Source organism: Mastigoproctus giganteus, chromosome 7, assembly GCF_048544385.1.
Source record: "Mastigoproctus giganteus isolate SK-2022 chromosome 7, ASM4854438v1, whole genome shotgun sequence".
NCBI lineage: Eukaryota > Metazoa > Arthropoda > Arachnida > Uropygi > Thelyphonidae > Mastigoproctus > Mastigoproctus giganteus.
In genome coordinates, this window is record NC_143581.1 from 31,425,601 (window position 1) to 31,445,963 (window position 20,363).

General features: G+C 35.4%; 1 protein-coding gene across 1 annotated transcript in view; it reads right to left on the minus strand.

The window, feature by feature from the left end:
• LOC150082786 (zinc finger protein 236-like) overlaps positions 1 to 20,363 on the minus strand; it is a 95,555-nt gene that overhangs the window by 57,503 nt on the left and 17,689 nt on the right. Inside the window, 2 exon segments of the mRNA XM_090378282.1 lie at positions 3,833 to 3,960; positions 15,976 to 16,112. Coding sequence (XP_090234408.1) covers positions 3,833 to 3,960; positions 15,976 to 16,112 — 265 coding nt within the window.

Below are 20,363 nucleotides of genomic sequence, written 5' to 3' on the forward strand. Positions count from 1 at the left end.
TATTTCTGTTTGAGTTTAACATACTGTTTAATGTTTAATATTCTTGTAGTTAATGTTTGTACTTAGGTGTGCCAGGGTTGGTTCCCATCCATAGCTAATGATGGCCCTGAAGACTGAAATGTATTGCAGAAAAAAACTAATAAAGAGGAAGATTAATTTATTATATACTGTTTTTTTCTGTTAAACTTACTATAATAATGCAACCATTTGATATACATAAAATGATATCTTTTAAGGATGACACATCATTTCACTAATTCAGTTGCAAATCTATAATAGTCAATATATCAAACAATAACACTTCAACAGATGTTTTCACAAAACACCAAATTTAACTCTCCTTACACACACGCGCATATAATTTCAAGCTAACAGCTTTTGTATTTTGTTCAAGTAACTATGACATAAAACAGTAGAGTAAATTATTTTGCCACTTTATTATTTTGATTTAACACATTCTTGCACAGAAAAGAAATAACCTCAGAGCACCTGAATACAAATATTAAACTTCTTATTTTATTTTGTATACTTTTGTATACTTATTTTATTTTGTATATATTTTGTAAAACTGACTATTTTCTAATATATGATGCAAAAGATTCAGGACCTGTATGCGTAATCTCCCAGGAAGAATACCCTGCATGTTAACAGCATGCCAGTGGTAGAAGGAAGAAAAATACAGAGATGGACTATTCTGGAGTGAAAATCAAAGAACAGACCTTTGAGGGCATGCAATGCAAATTACAGTTGATTGAAAAATAAGACTGAAGAGAATTAATTAATTTATTTTATTTATTTATTTTTTTTTTTTCGACTACTGAAGCACCTGCTATTGGGTAATTCTCATGGTTGTTGGAGTGACTAGTGCTATTCTGGCGGAACAGAATAGCACAGAATAGAATGGCAGAACTCTGGAGAAGATATCAAAAAATACAGAATACTAAGTGAAAAAGTAGTAGTAGTAGTGGCATGTGATGCAAGAAAGCAAGTGTGCTGATGCTGCAAGCTTATGCAGCATCAGCCAAAAAAAAAAAAAAAAAAAATCACACCATTCCCTCCTCCAAATGGCTTCAAATTTATTTAACCTATCAACTTCAACAATGACAGATGGAAGTTTGTTCCAGCAATTAACCACCCGCTGGCTAAAGGCAAATTTCCGCACATCTATTCTACATCTGTCTTTTCTTAATTTGAATTTATGCCCACTTAGGTTCGTAATCTGAACAAGTGGAAAGATCCTATCAGAATTCAACGTGCTCAACCCATTCAAGGCCTTATACACCTCAATCAGATCATTGCGCAGGTACCTAGTCTCCAGCCACTGCAATTTGCAGAACTTAAGCCTCTCTTGGTAAGAAGATCCCTTCATTCCCCTCACCAATCTTGTTGCCTTTCTCTGTACACGCTCAAGCAAATCTACATCCTTCCTAAAATGAGGCCTCCAGACTTGTACAGTACTCAAGGCGTGGCCTGACCATTGCCTTATATAGAGGGACAATCACCTCCTTTTCCCTGCTAGTAAAATTCCTATATATCATTGACAAAACCCCATGACCTGCCCTGGCAGCCTGTCTTCATTTCTCAGAAAACTTCATATCTGACTGCACAATTACTCACAGTAATTGTGAATTAATTAAGTGTTGAGTGAACCATGCTATAACAGGGGATAACTGTATCTGGAAGAGTAAAGTTAGAAGTGTTTAAAAAATGGAGAATGGAGATTTACCTGGTAGTTTTATCTACCATTAGGTAGATAAAACTACCAGGTAAATGCTAGACAGATATTAGATAGATAAATATTTTTATCTATTAAACCTAGTTGCAGTTTGATAGATAAACATATCCACATGCATTAGGATAATGAAGAGAAACTTTACCAGATGTAAGAAAAAAGTTATATAAGGATTAATAAACTGAACTGATTTGAGTAAACAAAGAGTATAACAATTTCATAACACTGAAAGTGAATAAAGTTGGCAGTTTAAAACAGAGAGAAAAAAAAAAAAAAAGGATCTTTCAGTATTATACAGAATGGTGCACAAAATGTTGACACATTTAAATGTTTCTTAGGAAACTCATTTATTCGTTAACTGTTAATGTTATGAATTTTCATGCTCAGATTTTTTGAAAACATTCATATTTTACCACATATCCAATATGTCCTCCACTTTGACAAAAAAGTTCCTAAAAGTGTACACCATGTTTATAATTACATAATGATATGTCTTCATCATTTTTTGCTAAATAGCTGAACAATCATGGCTTGCAAGTTCATGAATGTAGCAGGTCTTCTATGGAACAACTTCTCCTTCAAGAAAACCCACAAGAAAAAGTCACATAGGTTTCAAGTCTGGACTCAGAGGTGGTCAAAACTACCTAAAGTTCTGACAATCAGGATAATAGTATAACATTATGGGAGGGGCAAAAACAGTGCATAAAACGTCCAACTTGACATTATGTGGCATGCCACCATCTTGCATAAACCACTGGGTGTCCGTGAGAAGATGAGTTGCCATGAGAAGCAGCAGAAAGTCACTTTGAAGCATATATGGGTACTGCTATGAGTTGACTGTTTCATTGAAAAGAAGGGTCCGATTAAAGCATGACTTGAAAGGGATACCCAGACATCACTTTACCCATGAAGTTGGTGGGGCAGTTCTGTTGCCCAAAATTGTATATTCTCCTTGTTCACAGTGCTGTATAAATGAAAATAAGCTTCAGCTTTACACTAAATGTTGTATAACACTGCATTTCTCCCCACTGCTCATTCAAAGAACTGAAGTCTACTTTGCTTATCATTTCCAGAAAGTTTATATAGCAACGTTAATCCTGTAAGGGAAAATTTTCAAATCCAATTGAAGTATTTGTTGAACTAAAAGTTAAAACATTCCAAGTTCACAAGCTGCTTTTCTTGTATGCCTTCCAAGACTACACTGTATTGCAACAAAGAGGGCTTCAATGTTTTCTGGAGAATGATTTTGATTTTATTGGCATAAAAACTCTGGAGAATGAACACTAGCTGCTGTGCAAGGACATTTTCATTCCTTTATGCAGCCTTCTGCTTCACAACTGCTGGAATAAATGAAGTATTCCTTGCAGATGCCCAATAATTTCAAAAAAGCCCAAAACCTTCTCTATGTAGCAGATACACTCTTTGTTTTGGCAAAAAAAAAAAAAAAAAAAAAAAAAAAGCACAAGTTCTTCCTCCCAGCTGTGAGATCCGATTTTGCTTACTGATGGGAATATGGAGGATTCATGAGCACATAAAGTGCTGTGACTCATTGCTCTTCTCTAGCGAATTTTCCAGCAACTAATGTAAACTACCACCAACTTTGAATGAAATTCAACTAACAGCTCAGTTTTAACTGATGAGACAAATGTGTCAACATTTCATGCACCACTCATATTATACTTGTCCTGAAATATTTCAAGAATGAGAATTTAAATAAAAAATTCTTTATCCTTTACTCAATTAAATTTTTTAATATTATTTATTGTACTATGGACCCAGACAGCTTTACTGTCAAACACTACAACCTAATGTATAATTGCTCCCAAAACTATTCCAGTTTAAAGGCACCACTGGCAGATGTTTTACAATGAGAAGCAGCAGAGTCATGAATGTAATGATCACTGCTGGATGAGATGGCTACTTACACTAACCAACTCATTACTAATTAAAATATGATATTATTTAATTAATTAAGAAATATGATCTTTTAAAATGAAACAACATTGTATATAATAAAAAATTAAATAATAACTAAGATATTATCCATCAGTTTTAAAATATTTCACAATTAAATTACTACTACTAGGTAATGTTCTATACCTGTATGTATACGATTATGTCTCACAAGTTGACTTGGCTTCTGAAACAGCTTTCCACAGGTGTCACATTTATGTGAAAATGATGAACGATCAATGTTTCTTTTGTATGTACGATGTGATAGAGAGGCTCTACAAGAAAATTAAACTTAGATTTATATAAAAAAAAATGTTTCAACACAGTACTAAATACTAAATTTTTAACTCTCAGAAATGCAATATATTCATACAAATATAATTCATGTTGAAATCCCAAAAAATAATAAATAAAAAAATTAACTAAATACAATAGTAGGTAAATGTCAAAAAACAATGCATCTTTAATTGCTGAATGTATATAATTTATGAACATTTCAGGATTATTTTATGAATTTGTACAACTTGAATGAAAGCTTCATAAAAAATAATAGATATAGTAATATAGTATTAAGCCTATTATTACTTTTTCAATATTTTCAAGGTAAAGTTTATAATAAAAAATATAGCCATGTACAACATCTTAAAAGATGGAAAAAAAAAAAAAAAAAATCCTAATTCATCCAAATTTAAATTACCAAGGAAAATATTAAAATTATCTTATAAAAATTCATCATAAATGCATTGAAATTGACATTTATGATGAATAAAAATACAGCAGATACTTATCTAAAAATACTGGATGCATGCAGATAATTCTTCACTGAATTTATTTGGACATTTCAAATCTAAGGTAATGTTTTTTTTTTAAATATTTATATTACAGAATGTTAACAGAAAAAAAAAAAAAAAGAAAAGAAAATAAATAAAATATGCACTACAAGAACCATCAATGCCAAAAGAGATGCTGTGACCAACCTCTATCAACAAATCGACATCCACAATCAAGAATTTGGTCTTACCTCATTACACAGTGATACTATCACCTCACACTCACCTGCTGGACAAGTGACTCAATGATTTCTTCACCAAATAGCTTGTCCCAGATGAATAACTTACAGAAAAAAACAAAGGAAAATGTTGACTAAACCTTCTAGATTAAAAAAAAAAAACAAAAAAAAAAAAACACTAAAATATTCTGCAAGGTAAAACATCATCATTCTTCTCTTTCTTGGTGATTCCTTTCTCTCTCTCTCTCTCTCAGAGTAACTCGGGAATTTTTTTTTTTTGGCTGGTGCAGCATAAGCCTCGGGCTTCCTTGCACCATATGGCTAATAATAATAATAATAAAATTCATAGACTATGTATTAATGATCAACAGTTTCAGATTGGAGTTCAACAATTCTATTTCCAGAAGATTTGATGGTATTAGCATTAGTAAAGGCACATGATGCATGAAAGCAAGCTTATATAGCATCAGCCAAAAAAAAAAATAAATAAATAAATAAACAACCCTTCTCATTTCACCCATCCACTCACTCCAAATGTTTGTCTAGTTCTGTCCTTAATCTATTTAAGCTATCAACTTCTATAACAATAGATGGAAGTTTGTTCCAGCAATCAACCACCTGCTGACTAAAGGCAAACTTCCACACATCTATCCTACAACTGTCTTTCCTAAATTTGAATTTATGCCCTCTCAGGCGATTATGAGCAAGAGGAAGAAACCAATCAGCATTAAGCATGCTCAAACCATTCAAGGCTTTATACACCTCAATCAGATCGCCTTGCAGGTGCCTAGTCTCTAGACACTGTAATTTGCAAAACTTAAGCTTTTTTTTTGTAAGAGCAACCCTTTGTTCCATTCACTAATCTTGTTGCCCTTCTCTGTACTCATTCCAGCAGCTCTACATCCTTCTTAAAATGAGGCCTCCAGACCTGTATACAGCAGTAATCAAGCTGTGGCCTGACCATTGCCTTATACAAGGGGATAATCACCTCCTTATCCATGCTAGAAACATTCCTGTATACCATTGACAAGACACCATGAACTACTCTTGCAGACTGTCTGCACTGCTCAGAAAACTTCATATCTGCCTGCACAATTACCCCCAGGTCTTTTTCATTCTCTACCATTGTCAGTGTAGTAACACACAGTTGATACATTACTCTGGGGTTACTGCTTCCCATATGTAGTACTTTACATTTGTCAATGTTAAACTTCAGTTGCTACCTCTCAGCCTATCTGCTCAACTTTTCTAGATCCTGTGGCAGCAGTGTACTGTCATTAACAACCCTGCTGTTATTGTTATTGTTGTTATTTGGTTTTTAGGAGCATTAGCAACTAAGGCCATATTGCTCCGGGAAATGCGGTGGTCATTCCTTGACCTTTCCGCATCCTCCGTATTTGGTGGTGACGGGTTCGAACCCCAGTCTAATCAAGAAGCGTGTGTTACGCACTGCTGCTCCTTCCCACTGGGCTACGGAGGCGCCCAACAACCCTGCCGACCTTCGTATTGTCTACAAACTTGGACATTAAGCCTGATATACCAGTATCATTAATAAATACAGAAAACAACAATGGACCCAACACTGAACCCTGGGGACTCCACTAATAACATTAGTCCACAAAGAGCTGTGTCCATTGATTACCACTTTCTGTATTCTCCCACTCAACCATCCCTTTATCCATAGCAGCAATTTGCCTCCAATGCCACATTGCTCCAATTTGTGCAGCAGTCTTTCATGTGCAACAGTGTCAAAAGCCTTTCTAAGATCCAAATATACGATATCAAAATTATTCTTTGCATCCGGTTCCTTTGTGACTACATCATAGTATCCAATCAAATTAGTCAGACAAGACTTCCCCTTAACAAACCCATGTTGTGTCAGAACTATAACTGAGGTCTTGTCTAGATGATCCTGCAGTGCTTCTTTAACCAGTGCCTCCATTAATTTCCCTGGAACAGAAGTTAAACTAACAGGTCTATAATTACTTGTGTCGCCATTTGACCTCCTTTGTGAATTGGGGTCACATTTGCACATCTGCGGTCCATGGGTACTTCACCTGAGTCCAAGGAAGCTCTCATAATTATGGGTAAAGGTTTACTTACTGCCTTTGCCACCTCCTTTAATATAACTGGATAGATCCCATCCACCACAGGTGCCTTTCTTATGTTTATCTTCAACAATTTCTCCTCCTTTACTCTGAGTTATTACAAAATCATCTGGCTCACTGCCAGAGTTCAATTCACCTCTGGCATTTTCCTCCCTGAATAACTCCTCCTGTGTGAATGTAGATGCAAAATACTCATTTAGTTTGTTAGCTACCTGAGCAGGATCATCAACAGTTGAACCATCGATATCAAGTGGACCAATCTGATTCATCCCCTTCCTCCTAGAGTTTATATAAGTAAAGAGCTCTTTGCTGTTTTTTGCATCCTTTACTAAATATTTCTTGTAATCTGCCTTTTCCTGCCTAACCTCCTTTGTGACTTGGTTACAGACCAGCTTATATCTATCACAGGCTTCTTTTTCACCTGTTAATTTATATGTAGCCCATGCATTTTTCTTCTCTGCCACATGTCTCATTAGTTCATCTGACATCCATTTAGGCGTAAACCTTGAACAATATTTCTTAGTTGGTATGAAAAGCCTAGTAGCTTCCAAGATTAATTCTTGGAATGCCTCCCATTTTGAATTTTCTGTTGGTAACATCATCAGTTGGTCCCACTGTAGATCGTAGTTACCTCTTTGAGTAAATTCCACTTCAGTACGCTGTGATCACTGCCACCTAGTGGTTCCTTTATCTGCAGATTATTAATGCATGAAGAATCACTACTGATAAGCAGATCAGAGGATTACCCCTTCTGGTTGCCTTCCGAACATGCTGCTGTACAAAACAATCCTCCAATAAATCCACAAAAGCCTTGCTAGTGTGTGTGTGACCAATCCACAAATCCCAGTTAATATCTGGGAAATTAAAATCCTGAATGGAATCAAATCACTTTATTATGGACTCTCCATAATAAAATACCATTCATTATTCGATTATGTAGTAAGCGCTGGTCATTGCGATCATGTCGTCAATTGAATTTTAATTGTATTAAACAGTGTTATGGGTGAATGAACCACTATTCAATTGCAGTGTCAAGTCTGGATACCATTTTGGGGTTTCTTTCAACAGTAGTAGCACTTAAATAAGCTTCTTGTTTGGGTGCCATTGAAGTCAGTACTGACTTTAAATGCTGGTATCTGCCCTTTATCATATTTAGTTGTGTTTCAATATGGAGTTGAAATACTGAAATTATAACATTAATTTATATTTTAATATATGAGATGCAATATGGCAAGCACAAATATTTTCTTTTTGTTTCATCTCCTTATACTAAAAATATTAAAACCTAAGTACATTTAAGTAGATTCTAATCAACTAAACTGAAAAGTAATAATTAATACTAAAATGTTATTACCAGTGTGTCAGCCCCAGGACAACACAGATTTTAACACTGATTCTCAATACTGTTGAATTCTGAAATCAGTCTGTCAACCCTCCAACATACGATGCTAATTTCAAAATATTTTGTAAATCTTAAAATCTATGTTCCATCTCTGTTTCCCCTTCCACCCAATTGAAATTAAATGTTTACACTAGTAACTATAGTTACCTAACAAAAATCTGACACCTTGACAAAGTCAATATTTTATCACATATAAGAGTACAGTGGCCCCTGCTTTACAACTGGTTCACTGAACGATCAAATCACTTTACGATGGACTCTCCATAATAAAATACCACTCACTATTCGATTATGTAGTAAGTGCCGGTCATTACGATCATGTTTGCCAATTGAATTTTAACTGTATTAAACAGCAATTCTAATAAGCGAAAATAGGAGGAATATTATTCACAAGCTAAAAGTAAAGATATAAAGCAAAAATTTACATTTTATTACCATACCAATTAATAAAGTCTGTGCAGGTAGCACAGTGGTATTGTCACCGTCCTTCCCACACCAGGTAGAAAAAGCCTGGGTTCAAATCCTGTTGATGATGATGATGATGCGAGGAACTTTTATGGGCTTTTTTTCACTCCGTGGTTGAGTTAGTCAGTCTCAGGCATAGATAGCAAGATCTCCCCCCCCCAAAACTGGATTTTTTCATCCAGCATAACAGGTAAATCGACCAGAAAACACAAGCAATTTACAGACACAATATACATGGGTATATGTAATAACTTTCAGTCGACTGGAGGATCCAAAGTTGGGATGTTTAGCAGAGCCATCTGCACATTCATTATGTGGGATGCCGACATGACCAGGGACCCAGCAGAATGCAACCTTCTGGTTGGCTGTTTAAGAATGGGATTAGAGGCGTAAAAGATAGATTTAATGGTAGTGATTGTACTTAGAGAGTCAGTATATATCAAAGATTGCTTGATGTGGTTGTTGTTTATGTAATTTAGAGCTAGTTTAATTGCAAATAATTCTGCGGTATAGATATTGCGTTTAGTAGGAAGTGACACAACTACTGAGGTGGAAGAAACTGCTGCATCACCTATGGCTGCATCTGTTTTGGATCCATCAGTATATATTTGTACTTTCTCTGAATTTCCCAAGGAATGTGCTTTATGTAGCTGCTGAAAGTTAATGTTTGCCAGAGAAGATTTTCCCCATCTTAAAAAAAAAATTGTTGCAGCGAGGTGAGAATTCAGTCCAGCAAAGTTCAGGTGTATCAAAGTCTTGGAATATATTATAAAAGTTGATGTCCCAAATGAGCAAGAGAAGCCCTGTTTTCATTAGGTTTATTGTGATATAGTACGGCATGTTGAGGGTCAAACAGGTACTGCCAGCTAGGGTGGGATGGAATACTTTTAATCTTTGCTGCATAATTACACAATAAGGATTTTCTCCTGAGATGCAAAAGGGGTTCATTTGCCTCAATATACAGGCTGTGGACCAGAAACGTTCTGAAGGCTCCCACAGTTATCCTTAGGGCACTATATTGTACGGTTTTCAGACGTAATAGAGAGCTTTTCCTAGAAGAGTCATAGACAGGTGATCCATAATCTAAGCATGATCTTATTAAAGCTCTATAGAGATGAAGGAGAGAGTTTCTGTCAGCACCCCAGAACATAGCAGAGACTGCTCTTAGGATGTTCAGTTTTTTAAGACATATAGTCCGAAGGTAAGCTATATGGGAAGCAAAATTGAGTTTATTACCTAAATATAACCCCAACAGATGAAAACTGTTGATAGCAAACTAACCATTCCGCAATGCCAATGACTCTATTTTAGCAATGGAAATTTGAAGTTGTCTTTCAATGGTGTTCATGGTTTAGGATTGACAAGAAATAATGAGATCATCTGCAAACATGTACGATTCTACTGTATTCGGTACATCCTGTGTCATATTTGTAATTCTTATTGCAAATAATGTCGGACTAAGAATCGTACCCCTGATTCTGAGGACCCCTGAGGTACACCCCCCCTCTTGTTCAAATGATTTGGATAAATTGTTCGTGTATCTAACTTGAAATGTTCTGTGGCATAGAAAGTTTTGTATAAATTGGGGTAAATGACCTTTCAAGCCAAAAGAATGAAGATCTTGAAGTACACCATATTGCCAGGTGGTATCAAAGGCTTTCTCAATATCGAGATTGATCATGACCAAATGCTGTCCCCTTATAAAGGCATTTACTTCTGCTTTTATCATTACATCTAACATGGAATGGTTCTTTTGAAATGTGTACTGATTAATATTTAGCAAGCTGTTAGTTTCCAGGAACCACGTTAGCTGCCTGTAAAACCATTTTTTCCAGGACTTTGCCTAAACAACTTGCCAATGAAATTGGCCTGTAGTTATGATGAAAGGTGCAATCCTTTCCTGGCTTTGGGAAGGCTAGTATAATTGAGTGATGCCAGGAGTTTGTATAAATATTTTATAAAAATATTTCATTGTAATATTTTAACAATGTTCTTTTTACTCTGTTCTTTAGTTGACTTATCATGATGTAGCGGATCCCATCTGGACCAGCAGTACTACTGGATGTTTTATTGAGCACCCCTAAAAGTTCTGTTAATGTGAATGGCTGGTTGTATGGGTGTGAAACTCTAGTATAGAAATTCATCTTATGCTGCTCTGAAGATTCTTTAATTTACTGAAAGATTGGGTTGTAGGTGGATACTGCCAATGTACTGGCAAATGATTTGGCTAAGGCATTTGCAATTTCTGCCAGAGAGGACAACTCCTCCCCTTCCCAGTTTAATATTGAAGCAGGGGACTGCACATATTTGCCATTAAGTGTTTGTATTTTCTTCCAGATGAGTCTGATATCTGTGTCCTTGTTTATGCTAGAGGAAAAGCTAATCCATGCATCTTTTTTGCTTTCCTTCTTATTTGGCAGAACTTGGCTTTCATTCTTTTAAAACTAATTAGGTTACTGGTTGTGGGGAATTTGTGAAACAAATTCCATGCCCTGTTTTTTTCCTGTTTAGCATATGTACAATCCAGATTCCACCAGTAATTACTGTGTGTGCATTTCCCAGGCAAAGATTTTAGTATAGTAGAGTTAGCAGCTTGTAATATTTGATTAGTTATATGTTGTGTGACATAATGGGCTGGGATTGAAATATTTCATCATCTAACTGAACATTTGATGCGTATTCATTCCTACGAAGTTTCCAATTGGAGCGATCCGGCAAAGAGATTTTTCTCTGCAAGCTGCAAACACGGGAGTTTACCCATGTTTGCAGCTTGCAGAGAATTGGTATATGATCACTATTTAATGGATTTTCAAGAAGAGACCACTCCATATTGGTACATACAGTGGGAGAGCAGATTGAAAGGTCTATTGCACCCATAGATGCTGTAGAAAAATGAATACAGGTAGGCTCACCAGTGTTCAAAATGGTAAGTTGACAAACATCAACAAAAGTTTCTATTAGTTTAACCCTTTTGTTGTTTGTTGGAGATCCCCACAGCAAATGGTGAGCATTGTAGTCTCCGAGCAAGTAGAAGGGAGATGGTAGCTGGTCTATTAGATTTTCTAGATCACCTGAGGAGAACGAGGAATTTGGAGGAATATATATAGATGCTATTGTAATAGTCATGTCAATTTCTGCATGCACTGCCACTAACTCAAAAGGAGTCTGAAGAGCAACATGTTTGGATGGAATGTTATTTCTAACATGAACCACCACGCCTCCATGGGCCGATGAGTCAATACTCCTATCTCTTCTGAACATGGTATAACTTTTAACAATAGGACACACTTGTGGATTTAAATAGGTTTCTTGTAGGGATAGACCTGCTGGTTCATAGCAGTCGATGAGATCATGCAAGTCGTCTTTTGCATTTCAAAAGCTTCTACAATTCCACTGATGAATTCTTTCCATTATGCATTCTTGTTGCTTGTTTTTGTTTCTGACTACTTTTTGGTTGTAGCTTGTTTATACCTCTCTATTTTAACTTTGTCTTTCTTGAGAAAGAAAGGTCCATCTGATCGGTTGCATGAAGTTCTAAAATTCCATCATCTGAATTATTCTGTTGATCAATATCCATTTCGGTTGAAATCTGTGGTTGCACCATTGGGGTTGGTTGGTTATTGGAAGTTTAATGGCACATCAGCATCTAAGGCTACATGCGATAAGCACCATTGGGGTTTCTGTAACTTTTGGTTTCGCTGTTGAAGGTGCATCAGCTGGAATGGAAATTGGAGTATTGCTGACTTGTTCAGTTTTTTTGTTGTGAAAGACACTGTTTGGAAGAAGTGAACATTGATCGTACCCAATTGTCGATAGATATATTAGGAGGAACTGTAACGTCTGTTTGAATACTTACTGACTGGACCTGTTTAGCAGCTGTGGCATATATATGCTTTGGCTCCATTTTGATTATTTCTCTTCTCGCCTCTGAATAATTGTGACTTTGTTCTCCACCTTTACAATTTGGGCAATGAGGAGTGGTAGCATTGCAATTGGATTGGTTGTGCTCCTTTGACCCACAATTAGGACATATTGCCTCACCTCTACATGCAGTCTGGGAGCATCCATATTTTTGGCACTTGTGGCACTTGATTGGGTTTGGGATGTAAGGTCGGACATGGCAATGGAGATAACCTGCTTTGACAGATGTTGGTAGGATGGGAGAGCTAAAAGTAAGGATTATGCTTCTTGTTGGAACAAGAATACCATCTTTACGAATCATGATCCTCCTTGAATGACTCTTTGTTCTCGTAGCTCTTTGACTATTTCCTCCTCTGATACAAGTTAATAAGTCCCATTCTGCAATTACTCCCTTTGAGGAATTTAGGGTTGGGGAGTGATTTTTATTGGTTGTCTGCCGAAAGTAGTCAGGTTTAATAACTTTGCAGAATGCTGGGATTTCATGGTCTCTACCAGAAGATCCCCAGACTGGAGTCACCTTACTGACTTTGGTGAACCTGCAGTAGCCTCTAAACATTTCTGCTCAAGGAATGGGGACAGTTTACTCAGAGGCTGGTCTGATGTAGAGTGCAGTATGAGGAATGCTGGTATCTCCTCTTGAAGATTTGTTTTCAACCTGTTGGGTTGAGAAAAGTCATCATCAGTGTGATTTATTGCTACTTTTGAGCTCGATGGCTTTAAAGGTGGAAACATATTGTTATCTATCTTTGTTCCTTTCAGCGCTGGGAGAGTGGATTTCTTCTCCCAAGTTACCAGCCCAGTCACAGGGAGGCAAAAGCAGTGCTGCTAGAGTGACCAAGCAGTGTAAAAGTTAGTATATTAGTTAAATGGAAAAAAGAAAGGTGGTTTGCCTTTCTGAAACTTAGTTACAGTTTGTAAGACTAATTTTACTATTACTTAACGAAAACACAAGAAAACTTTTACAAATTAACAAATCTGTAGCTTCGAGAAAAATGCTCTAGAAATCACTGAGAATCACTTGATCACTATAACACTTGGCAATTGGGGCAGTGGAAATGAACTCAGTAAATCTGAATGAGAAGTGGTGGGATGTTAGAGAGCAGTACTTTGTATACAATGAATTTCCGAACTTCTCAATGTTCTAAAATTCTCCATCTGAAGCACAGTATACATATGGACAACATGACTAAACATCATGGAGTACAATAATAGTTGTTAGTTTTCACACTGCACACAGTGTCTATGGCAGCAATGACAAACTAGAGGCACACGTGCTGTAAAGGGCATGCAGAGGAAAATATGCTGGAAAAAGGTTTGCCATCACTGGTCTATGGGGCTCTATTTATGCTATTTCCAAAATATTTGTCATTAAAGTTAACACATGGCATGAGACAGAATGATGCTATGCTCAGATGAACTGGTCCTCTGTAGACTGACTGGTGTTTGGGGTTTTTTTTTTTTTTTTTTGTCTGTGTGTTAAGAAGTTGATTTGAATGTCGTGAGGAGTGTAAAGCCTAAAAAATTTGTGTGTGTGTGGGGGGGGACCTTACTCTCTCCATTTCGGATCAGGTTATTTTAGCTCCAATTTAAGACACTTTTAAGAATTCCTCTGGGCTCCAACACCTCTAGAGGAGCAGGAAAGGATGTTCTGGAGTGACAAATCTCAGTATATGTTGTTTTAATCAGGTGAAATATCCTGTTTTAATCAGGTGAAAGAACTCTAATATGGCACTAACCTAGAAAAAAACTAACCTATTCATGAAGTCTGGTGATGTCAGCACGATAGTTTGTATTTTCTGTGTGATATGATGTAAGTCTGATGACTGCTATGGATGGGGACCTTGAGAAAGGCAATATTGCAACATCCTTGATAATTCTATTTTTCCAAAATTAATGGAATTTTATGACCAGGACCTCATAATTTTCAACAAGACAAGTCCACTAACGCAAAGTTAAGTATATGACAACTTGGTTTTGAGAGAGAAAAAATGTGATGCTGATGGATGACCTTAACTATTGATTAATTGACGGATGACATTAACTATTGATCATAATGTGCCAGTTTGTGTATTATGTCTGTACAAGTACGTGTTAACAGGCTGATTTGAATGTTGTGAGGAGTGAAAAGCCTAAAAAATGTGTGTGGGGGGGGAGGGACCTTACTTCCTCCATTTGGGATCAGATAATTTTAGCTCCAATTTAAGATACTTTTAAGAATTCCTCTGGGCTCCAACACCTCTAGAGGAGCAGAAAAGGATGTTCTGGAGTGACAAATCTCAGTGTATGCTGTTTTAATCAGGTGAAAGAACTTTAATATGGCACTAACCTAGAAAAAACTAACCTATCTATGAAGTCTGGTGATGTCAGCACGATGGTTTGTATTTTCTGTGTGATATGATGTAGGTCTGATGACTGCTATGGATGACCTTGAGAAAGAGGCAATATTGCAACATCCTTGATAATTCTATTCTTCCAAAACTAATGGAATTTTATGACCAGGACCTCATAATTTTCAACAAGACAAGGCCGCTATCACAAAGGTAAGTATATGACAACTTGGTTTTGGGAGAAAAAAATGTGATGCTGACGGATGACCTGGCTCACGAGTCTATTTGCACCATTTATGCATGACACCACAGCACAGGATGACCTCAAGTGTCTTGATGATGATCAAAAACAAAGAAACAACTGTAAATGAAAAATAATCTACAGAAATGATAATCTTCAATGTATTGTGACCATGGATAGGACAAACAATCCACTATGCAATGGAAACCAGTCATCACCATTGCAAAAAAATCAAAAATTTTGAAAATCCCTGGAATGTCATATTCAAGTTGATCTCTGACATAATTCTACTAAACACTCTTTCATGGGAAAAACAGCTACATTATCTTGATATTCGGTTTCCTCCAAGGTGAGCTGTAGGGTATCACTGAAAAAGAGACCAGATTTTTAACTGAACATGTCATTTTGTTTCAGGGCAATACAAAGTGTAACAACCTTCTAGCAATTCTGCTAGGGACTTCTCAACCATCTTTGGTAGAGCACCATCTTGAGACATTTGTGTTTTCAAGAAACTGAAAATTGATCTGGCTGGAAGTTGATTCCAAATGGACAACGTTGTAAAAGAGACTACCCTACAAAAAATGCTAGCAGCAAACACAGCAACCAAAAGACTTTTTTAACCAGGATAAACAAAAAGTCTTTGATGGATGGGTGCCTAAGAATTTGCAGAATTTACTCAGAAATAATATTCTCTTGTTAGTAGGCAGATAAATGGAGTTTTCATTTGACTTGCTCTTGTATATATGAGTATATCCTAAAGCAATTTTTAACAAGATATGTGATATCAGGACAAAATCTGCATTTAAAATATACTTACTTTATCTTGTAGTGAATTTTCATATGATCTCGTAGTAATGATGCCTTAGAATATTTTTGAGGGCACTGCTTACAAAAATAACATCTTTCATCTAAAATTTCTTCCTTGTGCTCTTTCATATGCCTGTCTAGCTGAACCTAAATTAAATATAATCATAGTTCTTTTAAAAAAGGTAGGTAAGCCAACTAGAACACAGCAATATCTCACTGTTTTCAAAATGCTGCAACATTAATTAATTCAATTTATCAAATAAGTGAACTTTCTTCATTATACTTTGTTTGAGATTGAGATTTGTGATTAGTTTGAGATTTGTTTGAGAAATCCATTATGAGGCTTGAAACAGTTGATATCAAAACCTAAAACAACTGAAAACTTGATATTCAGAAGATATCAAGACTTTAATTACTTCTCTCAAAGAAAGCAAGCATATTTCAAGACAAAGCAAGTATAACTGTTTTTATCTGCACAAGTTTTCTCCTAAGGTATTTGTCAGATCACTTGAATGATACTTTATTCTCTCTGATTTTTTATAAAGGTTGAACAAATGAAATCAACAAAAAAATTCAATCACTTCTTTAAACCATTTAGCTATATTTTCTGCATTTTTATACAAAAATGCTCAACTTTTGCTTTAATATATAAAACATATAAAACAAGAAAGTACACACCAGAAGATGAGTATAACTTGAAAAAGAAAATTGCCATCCATAAACTACAGTTTAATATCAAAAATATAAAGCAATATTTAAAAAGGTTGGTAAATTGATAAGTGTATGTTGTTCGGTAAGTATTAACTGTTGTAAATTGATAATGTATATATATTAGATAATTTAAAATTGTTTAGTAAATAAATACTATATCTCAGAAGTATTTGGGCATCCCTTTAACATCAGTGAAATATGTCAAATTGGTCATTATGCAACATGGAAACCACTACAAAACTGTCAAGGAAGCACTATAAAAATAAGCAGCAGTCAGTATTGGTTTACAGTGCAGAGCATTCAAAGGTAACGGTGGTTATAAATAAAAAGTCATTATAAATGGACAATGCTCTGAATAAACTAGTGTTACGAGTGGAGTCCCTCAGGATGTTGTGCTAGAGCCCTTCTATTTTCATTAATGATACTGATGACAGTATTACAGGTTTCATATCAAAATCTGCTAAAAATATTTTGCAATGAGTCACAGCAATCCTAAGTTAAATTAGCAACCAGGGAGGTAGCACAGTCAATGCCTGTTGAAACAAACCTAAAGGTTGCAATACAATCCTAATATATGTTAGTCACTGAAGTGTATGATAATGCATGCTATGATAATTATGAAAAAAATAAAAAGACCTCTATGTACATTTATTTGAAGGAAATGCAATGAGAACTAGCTGAGATTATTAATAAAAGAATAAATATGTAAATATTAAGTCATCCATTCCAATTACTATTTTGAAATCCTCTTCAGTGATGTCAATACAAATCAGAACTATTAAATTACATATTGGAGCCAAAAACTAAACACTGAAATAAAGTAAAAGCAATAATAAAGAATGTCTTAAGTTGAATTGTAACCTGGTCACATGTCTTATGTGCTCCTTCCTGCTATTCAATAGCTTTTGTGGCATAACACTATCTTCCACTACCTTCAAAAAACTGGAATCAATTCCCAAATGACTAATGGTTGGGAGGCATTGTTTGTAAGAATAATTATGGAAGCAGTCAGAGCAAGTGTGGTGGAGGGGACTGGAAGAAGTTAAGTTTCCACACCAAGAATATCAAGTGATGTGTTATGTCAAAAACCAAGTAATCGGCCTGGTGCAGTCAGCATACTCGTTTATCCTTGCTCTCATATTTAGTAAAAATATGAATAGAAAAAGATAATCACGTGTGTGTATGTGTGTGCGCGTGTGCGTGCATGTGTGTAACTGGTTTTTATATATAATAACTATTTTTTTTGTAATCTGATAATTAATTTTAATTTATATATATATATATATATATATATGATGACATTTATATGTGCATAAAAATACTATAGAATATAGGTCTCTATGGTTGTTGTTTACTGAGTTAAAACCCGCAACATGGCCACAAGATGCCACTGCTGCATCTATATAAAGGCATATCATATTTAAAAAGTCTTGTTGAGGAACTGAGTTTATGATATCCACCAGAATTAAAAAGATCAATTTTTAGCTCAGAGATTACATAATTCAATAATTACTTCTGTTGCAAGGTTGCACAATTCAGCTGCTTCACTGCCATGGAAGGTTTAACAAAGAGTAGCATGGAGAGGTGGGCAAATGAACCTTATGCATTTTCATCATTTCTTAGTTTCTGTAACCAACTGTGGACATTAGGTGTTCCCTCTCATTTTCTGACTCTTTCAACATAAAAAAATAAAAATAAAAAAAAACAAAGGAGGTGATATTAACAAGAAAGCATATCGCTGGGGATAGAGTTTACAGACTAAATAAATTAACTACTAAACATTATACATATATTTCTTGCAGTCCAATCACTGACATCCATGGCTGAATGCCAGAGGTTCTGTGATCTACTTGTCTATTACATAAGGACACTGAACAAAAAATCAGTCACAGTGGTAGTGAAAGCATATGACAGATTGAACACGTGTATCTTCAATGCTTGTTTGCCTTGCCTACAGCACTGACCTCAGAGTATAAGGTTAACCTATTTTTTCTATTTACAGGTATACTAGCTGTAACTGAAGGAGAGCAAGGGTTTCCACTATGAAAGATGGGATATAGAACAGATGTTAATGAGTAGCAAAACAGAGTAACAGCATTTGGCTATCCTGTTAAAGAAGTAGCTGAATTTGTTATTACAGTTCAGAACAATAATAATGGTTTATAAAGAATTGAGAATTGAAATCAACTAGAAATCATTAGAGTATAGGCAAAATTTAAGTGGCCATGATCAGTGACAAATATCACATCTAGTAAACAAAAAATGATTTCAAACAAAGCAAGAACTGCTGAAAACTGTTAACCAAGGACCTCATCAGCCAATTTCTGAGAGAATGCTGCAAAGAAAATTGCCTAATGTGGGTAGGATCCCCTACCCACATTATGCAATTCAGAGTAGGCTCCCCTGAAAAAGACTAATGTTAATGCTACACATAAAACAGCCCAGCTAATATGGGCTAAAAGGCATATAGTCTTTCAGCCTATATTAGCTGTTATAAATTGAGAATAAAAGTGTTATAGAAGGAATACTTTTTAAAATAATTTTAAAATAGCTAATCAAAACAAATTTAGTGATGGCACCCAAGGCCAAATTGATTAAATATCACTATAAAAGGAACTAAAATCCTACCACAACAATGTAACCAATAATATGATGCAAAAATAAATTAAAACAGACACCCATTTAAAACCATCTAATAGGTAGGCCACAAGGAAACAATGATTGTGGAATTTTTGCACTTCAAACATTAAAATAATTGATACATTAGTGAATTTTGACCAATAAACAAATCAATGTGTTGATGCAAGAGAGCTGAGTGATGGTAGCCCTTATACAGTTAAAAATTAAAATATAGCAGCTAAAGAGCACTCACAAAGCAAAGCCAAACTGCTAACAGAGAAAAAGTTAAATATGAACATGAAGAGAAAAAATAAACCAGGATATAGATAGCGGTATGAGCAGTGCATTTGCATCTCAACCTAAAACCACCACATAACATACCATAATAAATAAATAAATTTGAATAAATAATATAAGAAAAGAATACAAAAAGAAAGTAAGATGAGCATCAGTGGCTGCAATGAATAAAACCAACTGCATGTTGCCAAAATATAATGAAATTGAAATATATAAATTACAAATCCACCAGCAGAATGGCCAACTGGTATATGAGAGAGAGAGAGAGAGAGAGAGAGAGAGAAATGAGTGAGTGAGTGGATTTTGAGAGAGAAAGAGAGAGAAATGAGTGAGTGAGCAGATTTTGAGAGAGAGAGAGAAATGAGTGAGTGAGCGAGCAGATTTTGAGAGAGAAAATAAAGTATTGTGAATGGAATAAATTCCTAAAATAATTTAGAGATAGACAGTCAATTAAAACAAATTTAGCAGTATCCCCTTTTGTGGCACCCAAGACAAATTTAATGAAATATCACTATAAAAGGAATTAAAACCTACTATAACAACATAACCAATATGAAGGAAAAATAAATTAACAGAATGACCATTGAGTCCCCAGTGATTGGTCTGTTGGACTGGCAGCATATCAGTTCATGTGATATGCTACAAGTCCATATGGTTATTGTGTATTATGTGTGTGTATATAAGTATGTGTTCACAGATTGATTTCATGTTGTATGGGCTGAAAAACCCAAAATAACTCACAAGGAAAAAACTTACTCCATCCACCTGAGA